Raw genomic sequence first — 10020 nt, forward strand, 5'->3', positions numbered from 1 at the left:
AGGATGTTTCTAAATTGTTTTGCACCCTTGCCTACCAGGCCTTGTCAGTGCATTATTTATTCTTAATAATATTGCACACAATTGATTTTGGTAATCTTATGATTTGATTGAATTTTTATGCTTTTTCTGCCTTATTAAAGCTTTTTTTTATTTTACTGTACAGCTCTCCATGTTGTCCCCATGTTGAACAATATAAACTAAAGAAAGATAGAGCTGTTTGAAAACCTGTGGTGCAATGGATCAAAGATTGTTTTATTTTATTTTATTTTAAAGAAGCAGATCTTACGATTTTTTTTTCTTTAAACTGAAAGCAGTAGCATTCTAGAGTTAAAAAAGATATATATATATATAAATGGCATCAACGTGTTTCTGCAACTTTTACTGTAAAGCCATATATTTAATGTAAAAACAGAGTTTCCAGTAAATTGCTGGAATTTTCTGGACGCGATAGCATTAACTGGTTAGCTGAGCCTCCACGGTGCTGTTAATGATGCTGATAAAATAGCTACTGCAAACATGAAGATATCGGAATAGCAATCTTAGTCTTTGTCTGTTTATTCCTACATTAATAACCAGTTCTTGCAAAAATCTCCAGATTAATCCAGTCTAAAAGGAGACAGCACCCCATGCACATTTTAAAAGTAATTTACTGCTAAGCTCAGTGCAAATACAGTTTCTTACCAGACAGATTACTGTGTTACTGTTTGTAAAAAAAAAATGTAGGCGGAACTGTATGTATCATAAAATATCAATGACCCGTTGACTGATTGGCCTGTTCTCTGCAAAGAGTCTGTGAGTCACCCAATCAGTTTTTATTATGGGCGGGCAGTGTTTTTTTTCCAGGTCCAGGGGTCCCTCCCTGAAATTCACTTTGCAACTTGGCATATGTGCGTTACACCCTTTCTGATCGCTCATGTCTGCACTAATAAAACAATGCTCCACACCTGACTAATTATAAACACCTAAATGGCCAATTATGGTGCCTTAAAAAAGAGAGACAGTGTAAAGGTGTTGTAATTTCATCATGGTGAACACAAATTGTATAATAATTACACACCGTAATGTGTAATTTAATCACGTCTGATTTCTCTGACATGATGCGTTAAATTTTGGAGTAGAAGGATTATCAAGGGAAAATGTGTATTTTTATCAAGCAAAATCGAGAGTACTCTACTTACTGTTAACATGTAAAGAGCCGCTACACAAGCAGCTTTGATTGCGTACCTTTATCTCTATGTGCTGGATTCAAAATGCTATCCACAAGGGAGAGTTTCTGCTCCTTAATTTATATAATATCAAAAATGAGCAATAAGCACAGCTGAGGATACTATTTTACAATTTGTTTACTCCACTGCTTACCCAACATCACACTGTGTACACTGCTTCTACTGATTACTGTATTTTTTAGACTATAAGGTGCACTTAAAATTCTTTCATTTTCCCAAAAATGGTCAGTGCGCCTTAAGTATGACTTCTACCAGTCAGGTTGTTAAGAGCAGTAAAGCCATTCTGCTTAAGCACAGTGTTATACAGGAGTTTCAGTTTAGTTCTCCAGCACAGAGACTGGAGCAGGATTAGCATTAGTTGCTAACCACAGTGCTCGCTTTTTCACCGTTCAGAGGTGAGGATATCGAACTGTAGCCTGTGCGTTTACCCTGTTAAAACAAGCTACATGAAACAAACAACTAGATGATAGTGCCCTGGCTAACTGTGGCTGGCTAGTGCTGCTAACCGTGGCTGGGTAGCAATCATCCTTGGACAAAATACTGAAATTCTTAGCTTACTGTAAATAAACAGAATCCCTATACTCACACAAAGAAATTATTTTCAGAAGAGAAATCCGTGTCGATTTATATCCAGCACTTGTTTCTTTTAAGAATTACATTTTTTTTTACATTACAGTTGTCTACCTGCGTATTTGAGGAAGACTATTACAAAACTGAACATAAACACACAATGCAGGACGTGCAGTACCACAAAAGGCAATTTAAATCAAACTCGTCATGCTACAGTACTACAAAACATTAACAGAAAAAGCCACCCTGTTCTCGTTTTACATGACAGATATACAAGGTACATATTACATCTTTATATCTGCACAATATTATTTATTTTATTTTGACCCTTGATACACCAAGGGTGTTGTGACTTCTGGAGAAATCTGCTGAAAATTCCTGTATTTTTTCATACAGCCCTACTGTTTGGGTAAAGGTGTATCAGAAAGACAGACGTGATTAAAACTGAATAATGTTTCACTAGTGCTTAAACTACATGAGTAAATTATGTTTTAGAGCCAGTACAGTAAATATCAGAACACAGCTGATCTGTGTGAGTGTATTTGGTTAATAGTGTTAAAAGTCTATACTCTGCTTCCCAGCCCAGTTTCACAAATTGTAAAAACCTTTGTATTTAAGATACAGTAAAAAATGAACATGCGGACAAGATCCCTTTTAGCACACAGCAAAGTTCAACATGGGTAATTCTGCAGCCATGAGTGAGGTCTGTATTTCCATCTAGTGGCTGAACAAAAAACTGCAATGTTCTGTGCCTGGGGCATTATAGCACTATAGCATATAGCGTTATAGCATGTTTACAGCTTAATTACATTTTTTGTACACATTGCATAACACAGTTTGTTTTTTATGTCAACAAATTGCTTATTTAAGTTTAAAATAGGCAAATACTTTCTCTATATCTATCTATCTATCTATATATTGATATATTTGTGTGTATATATATATATATATACACACACATATATATAGCCAATTGATCCTTCCATCCAAGTCTAATTCAGTAAGGATGCCATGTTTTATACACTTGGACCAATGAAACCTTGTCACAAAATAACATCCAGCACTGAAATAATGTATTAGCAGTGGTTTCTTATTGTAAATAATACAATGGCCTATTAACGCTGTTAGATGGGGTAGAGGTGCCTAAAGTTAGCCGCCATGATAAAAAAGACTGATATAGGAAAGTATATACAGGGCAGTTCTTCCTAATAAATTGTAAATATTAGAGTGAAAGTCCCTGAATAAGTGCATGTTAAAGTCTGTGATGTTAAAGTGTGTACCTGGATTGACGCTCAGGCTGTTGGCATGGGACAGTGCCAGGTGGGGGTTAGGGGCATACAGGGTGTAGGAGTCATCAGTTTGCGGGGCGGCGGAGGTGCTCATGCTCAGATTGGAGGTGAAGGGCGCTCTGGAGAGCTGCTGCTGCCTCTGGCAGGGCAGAGAGCAGTGCCGCGACAGGGTGCCCCCTACAGGACCACACACACGCACAAACACACACACAGGACCAGCGCGGTGGGGTTAATGCAAGCCGATGGGAGGTTAGAAGTGAAACATATATTAGGTGATGTACAGCAACACTGCAGGCAGCAGACACCTAAACACCCTCAGCTCTATAAAACTGCACTACTGCTCTACTGATTAACAGCTACACTGCCTGGCCAAAAAAAAGTCTCCACCAAAATTAATGTCACACACCACCTTTGATTTAAGTGCTCATTCACGGTGGCATTGTTTCTATAAGCTTCTGCAATGTTGCATAGTTGCATTAATTTGTCACCAAGATCTTGCAGCAGCATTGATGATGGTAGAGTCTGACCACTGCACAAAGTCTTCTCCATCCAGCACATCCCAAAGATTCTCAATAAAGTTAAGATCTGACTCTGTGGTGAACTCTCTCAATTCATGTGTGAAAATGATGATCTCATGCTCCCTGAATCACTCTTTCACAATTCCAGCCCCATGAATCCTGATATTGTTATCTTGGAATATTCCTGTATCATCAGGGAAGAAAAATCCATTGATGGAATAAGCTGGTCTATATTCAGTATATTCAGGTAGTCAGCTGACCTCATTCTTTCAGCACATACTGTTGCTGAACCTAAACCTGCAGACCAACTGCAGCATCAACCCCACATCGTTTATTTACTTAAATCCAGGTAGAGACTTTTTGGGGCCAGGCAGTGTATATAGTTTATGGTTTTAATGTTCACAGCTAAAATCTAAAATACAGATATTAATCTGTAGACCAGAGGAGAGGATTAATGGAAAATGAGCTTTACTCTGACAGTTAACATGTCACAACGTGGTCTTGGAGTGTGCACTTAAGACTCTAGCGCTCTACAAATGGTTTAACAGAATCTGAGCAGATTAAATGAAACTGATCTACTACAGCATAAGAAGCACATCTGACACCACTAATCCAAAATGTTCTGGATCTTAAAACTTCTAACATACTTCCATTTATGCTGAATTTGTGCACTGCATTTAAAGGGATTAGCATTGATTTGTTTATTCTATCAATAAAACATTTAATATTAACTGTCTGTTAAGCTAACAAGTTTTCTGTGGTGACTGACTATAAAATGCTGATGTTGCAATAGAGACTAGATGGAGAAACTACTGGAGTATTAATTAAATATACGTGTGTGAGTGAGAGAACACCTGCAATACCTAACATGTTTGCATTAGTATTAATAAAGACATTCAAATGAGTGTTAGTGTTAGTGTGGGGTATTGGGACACAGAAGCATACCAGATCGCCGACTAATGACCTCCACTATGGATGGAGGGAAGTATCCCACACGGTCCGTGCCTCTCTGGCTGTCATGGATGTGTCCCTTCCAGCGGCCGTCCATATGCTGCTCCAGCACCTGCCGATCACCAAACACAGACTTTAACACAATCAACTTCTTACTTACCTTAAGCAGTCTACAGAGAATAATGTAATAATATAATTATTAACCTTTTACACGTTATGTAACATGACTCCCCAACCCCACCCCAAAAACCCACACTGCACCTATTTATCTCCGGCCAGGTTCATCTGCATGACAGGTTCTACAATTATATTATAATTCAGTAGCAGAGAGCCTTCAGTCAAAATGAAACCATTAGACTCATTCTATTCAATTCCGGCTCTGTGTCCAAATCATTCTGTCCAATCTACAGCTGAGAGCTTATTTCCTGATCTCCAAAAAATCTTTCATTTCCTTCTCAGTTTTGTGTGAAACCCCTCTTTGGTCTGGAACTAAAACTGTAAGTAAACTCTGTGGGTGTCCAAAATGCTTCAATAAAAACGCAAAGATAAAGTCTGAGAAGGTCCAACACAGGAGATTTACTGCATTAAAAACTGTGAAATTAAAAAGAATAATTTATAGTAACGCCAGTAATCCAATCCCAATTTATATCAACACCCTCAACATTAGGAGGGTGAAGACCAGAACATGTCTCCTCTGGCACATGTAAAGTCAGCCACCACCTCTTTCCCAAATGAGAAACCTGCTTCTGATTTAACAGCTAACCATCTACATTCTCTACATAAAGACAGCATGGTCAATTGTGCAGACTCTACTATGTATATTAAACTTAAGTTTTTAAACCTGATTTTGAACTACTTTCATTCACCTAAAAGTATTACAGAGCCACACATGACAGATTTTGTATTGATATACGTTTTTGTTTCAGATATACCATAAACATTAGGAATCGATCACTGATAACTGTGTGAGTAGAAATCAAATTTCCAAACACTAAGGACAGTTTTTTTGCTCCACCTGTTCCTTCCCAAACACTTAGCTCACACAGGTTGCCAGATTGACACAGATTGTGACAATCATAGGCTTCCTCCTTAGCTAATCAGTAAAAAAATATACGTTTCAATGTCCAATGTCCAAAATTCCTGTCTCTACTACACTAGTAGAGGTGATAAATTAGCTCACAGATCACCTGTTCAGCAGCTTCTATAGCTGCAGCACACTTTCTGCATGCTATTATCTATACCTAGCAACCCTGTGTGTATAAACAGGGCTGGGGGATTTGCGGTAGGCAGGTTTGAAGAATAAATCCCACACTGATTTCCGTAACGTAACACACAGTTTAAATAAGAACATACTGACTGAAGCTCTGCTGATAAGAGCTGTCAGTGCTCAAACTCAGCATGTTTTCTTAATATATAACAAAGTATCCGGATCATCCTGAACATATTTTAGAGTTAATACTGAAAACATAATCATGTGCACTTAATGGTCCTTCAAAAGTTTAGATTTTTATTTTTGTTTTTAAATGTATTTTATATCTGCATTTTTAGGACTATAAACTATAAAAAAAACTATTAAAACTATAAAAACATCACAGTTCACATCACAGAAATTTTGTTGAAAATTATACATTATAATACATTATGTCATAATTATAATACTTGACAGTAGTGTGAATACAAATACAATTTTAAAATCCTTTTTTGTTTGTCTGTTATTTATAAATATTATGTCCTGGTTACAGGACTTTTATTCTGAAATTTCCACACTGTTGGAGCCAAAAGCAAGAGGAGCAGATGCCTCTGTTCCCTTTTGTGGCATGATCAGCCCTTAACCTACAGGCTCTCACTCTGAGCTGAGCTACAGGCGGAGTTGCAGTGATATGATCTGTGATTCAAAACGACAGAAACAGCAAAATGTGGGATTAAAATGGCCTTAACATATTAATCTGCTGTGTTTGGGCACTTCAGTAGACACAAAGAGCAAGCTGTGTGTGAGCTGAGTAAGTAAGCAGCCATTATACAATATTGCCCACCATAATGACATCCCCCGCACGAATGTTGAGGGCAGTGGGGTCATGGAGGTTCCAATAGTCCTTCAGAGCTCTCACCTGAAGAACTCCTGTGGCATCTGAGGAAAGACAGAAACACCATGATCAAACTCCATCACAAAATCAAGACACAAAATCAAGAGAACACACTAAAGCCATTAGTCAGAAATGACCAAGAGGTCCTAACTGCACTAATGTAGACTGCAGAGCTAAAAAAAAATCCTTATGAGGAGAGAAAACTCTGAGACATGACATTTTTTTTTTCTACACGTCCAGCAGTGCCAGCATGAAGGATAAATAAATAACTGCACAACTCCACAGTTCTACAGTCACACAGACTGTGTACCAATGGTGGGATCATGTAGAGCATGTGTGGGCCAGTCTGCTTCAGCTCTCAGCTCCACACACCTTCATGATTTACTGTGCTCTGTTTACTGAGTTCAAAGACTGCAGGCTGGATTAAAGAGAAGATAGCACCAACAGCAGGAGTCGCTCATATACACACTCACACACACATACACAAGCTATAATACATTCTCAGCACTAAGCTCTAGATGCCCATCATGCACACACACACATACACATACACACACACAAACACATTTCCAGGACTTTGAGCAAAAGGACAGGGCACAGAACAGAGCTGCAGCTGCTTTTAAATTATAGCTTAGCTTTTACTCTACCCACTTTGGCTCCTTAAAGAGCTAACCAAGGTCTGTCTCACACACACACACACACACACACACACACATACCATATACACATACACAAATACAACCCATTACACACATATGTAACCATATCTAATGCTTCTTTGCATGTTCCTCTATTCACACTGTTAATATTCCAGAAACAAGCTAAAAAAATATATATACAACCCCAAATACAATTAATAATCTAATGTAAATACATGCAAATAATAACAGAACGCCTATCAGAGACATTTTATTATTTTATTAAAAAAATTTATAACCTAATGGCAGCAACGCATCTCCAAAAAGTTTGGATGGGGCAAAAACGGCTGCAATAGAAGCAATTTGCAACTCACATGACTGGAATTAAAAAGAGCATTATAGAGAGACAGAGTCCCTCAGAAGCAAATATGGGTAGAGGCTCACTAATGATGAAAACTATGAAAAACCCTGAAATGTTTTTTTGTGGATATCAACCATCTACAGTACACAACATTATTACATTGGTGTGTTTTCATTAAATCACACAAACAAATAACAACAACAACAACAAAAAAGAGTATTACAGATTTAGTCAAACCTCGTAGGAGCTGTTTGATGTCTTTGCTGGCGTGCGAGGTGGTGAACTGATTGACAATGTCCAGAGCTGTCTGATTATACGTGTTGCGGATGTTCACATCAATCCCAGCCTGGAAATAAATTCAAAAAGGTCTATGTCAAAGCAGTGATTCACTCTGCAAACAGAAAGCAGTAGATAGATGGATATAGCACTGACTCTGGGAGACTAGACGTCATTCAGATGTTAAAATTGCTTAAAGACGCTCAAATCCTCACAGACTTACATCCAGCAGCAGCCGCACTACCTCAGTCTTCCCATAGAGAGAGGCCTCGTGCAGCGCCGTGCCGGCTTTGGTAGATCTGTTAACATCAATTCCTGCTTTCAGCAGAAGCCTGAGAACAACAGAGAGAGAATTACTGAATAAAATAATCTATACTGATATTAACTGCAGAAATAGAATTAATGAATTCATGAGGTTATGAATAGTACAGACTATAAAAGTCAATGCTTTTAATTGTCCCCTCCCAGCTAAAATTTAAATACATAAACCTTACTCCCTTTTTTCTGTAGATGATTTTGCAAAAAAGATCAACTCATCATATTTTTATTCAAATATTTTATAATATCAAATCGAAGGTGATATAAATATGCAAGTGTGGCTTGTGGTTCACACAAAGTGACTACATGGTGACTACATTCACTAGACATCATTTTAGAAAGTTACAGTTACCTGATTTCTTACAATTTGGAACTGTTATGCAACGACCATTATACCACAGTATAATGTGGATTTTTTTTACTTAAAATAACCTGTTCAAAATCTATTTCATTCTCCTCTGATTTGTAATTAGGTGAATAGTACCTCTATCTTTGTTAATCCAGGTCCACTGCAGAAATGTTTGATAGAAATGTATAACACTATATAATCAGAGTTAGCTATTTGGGTAAAATCACATAATATTACTGTGTGAGTCCATGAGATTATTTAACTTTCAGTGATGGTTCAGATCTCTTTCATAGGACTTTCCTGTTTCTATATAGTTCTATATATTTTGGGTATATTTAGTATATTAAACGTTTTTATGTAGTTCTGTATAATTTAAACAAACTGTCCCTTACACTGTAAAAAATTTATGGATGAACAGACCAACAGAAATACTTAAAAATGACCTGAAATAAACATTGTTTTTACATTGACTTCCATTGAAAGTTTTAGAAGGTTTTTTTCATGTAAAGTTGCTGTTTGAAGATACTTGTTTTTTATTGTACAGCGTCAATATTTCTTTAACCCTGCTGTAGTTGTTAATGCAAGAACATCCTAAAAATATTTTATAGAAATATTGAAATATTAAAACTATGATTTAGTTGTGGCTTTAAACGAGATTTACATGTCTTAGATGTAGGGGGAGTGCAGGAGCTAGACAAGCGCATTGTTTTAGAATGCTGCTTTAAAGCAGTACTGTCACTAAAATCCAATAAAACCCAGTTAGTTTTACAGCAGTTCACTCCTGCAGTCAGATCTAGTAGTGGAGATTTACTGCACAGTTTTAACATCAGCTCTTGCATTCCGGGTCACGTTAATGGCAGCACTCGTCCAAGACGAGGAGAATTCAGATTAGACACACGCAGCCGCATATGGATTATATTCCCTCTTCAGGGAATTCCAGGACTGCTATGGAATTCCTCCCATTGTGAGAAGACGTGACATAATACAGCCAAACACAGCATGACCTAAGAAGCAGCACAATAGCTGCCTAACCCAGACGAACACTACTACAGACTACAACTACTATTACTGCAAATTAAAACTATAATTATGAATGGCAGCTTGATTCTTACTGGGAATGAGAGTAAGTGATAACTGCAAGTTTATGTGTTTAGTCCATCTAAATAGAAATAATAAAAAAATCTTTGGCCTCAATACTGTACTCTTAACTTAATGTACACATATGCACAGGCGTGCCACAGGTGTGCCTTATTGTATCTTTTGTAATAATATCACAATCGTTTTTAAAACTATAATAGTGGTTTTTTAGGATTTATTTGCTATTTATTTGAACAACTTTATGTTGTTGTAGTATTATATCCTACAAATTAATAAAAAAAAGTGTTTTGTCATATCAGCAAAAATATCATATTACATAAATCCGTTGAAATAATGTGACAT

At 37.1% G+C, this 10020-nt stretch overlaps 1 protein-coding gene across 7 annotated transcripts in view; it reads right to left on the reverse strand.

The window, feature by feature from the left end:
• LOC103032093 (caskin-2) overlaps positions 1 to 10020 on the reverse strand; it is an 85929-nt gene that overhangs the window by 11910 nt on the left and 63999 nt on the right. For 4 of the 7 annotated variants that reach the window (XM_049468027.1, XM_022666217.2, XM_022666216.2 and 1 more), the window contains 5 exons: positions 8137 to 8245; positions 7875 to 7983; positions 6588 to 6682; positions 4549 to 4666; positions 3077 to 3262 (listed from right to left, as the gene is read on the reverse strand). In XM_049468027.1, coding sequence (XP_049323984.1) covers positions 3077 to 3262; positions 4549 to 4666; positions 6588 to 6682; positions 7875 to 7983; positions 8137 to 8245 — 617 coding nt within the window. The remainder of the gene's footprint in view (positions 1 to 3076; positions 3263 to 4548; positions 4667 to 6587; positions 6683 to 7874; positions 7984 to 8136; positions 8246 to 10020) is intronic. The other 3 variants (XM_022666219.2, XM_022666218.2, XM_049468026.1) reach the window with 2 other exon arrangements.

The sequence above is a fragment of the Astyanax mexicanus genome, chromosome 19, assembly GCF_023375975.1.
Source record: "Astyanax mexicanus isolate ESR-SI-001 chromosome 19, AstMex3_surface, whole genome shotgun sequence".
Lineage (NCBI taxonomy): Eukaryota > Metazoa > Chordata > Actinopteri > Characiformes > Acestrorhamphidae > Astyanax > Astyanax mexicanus.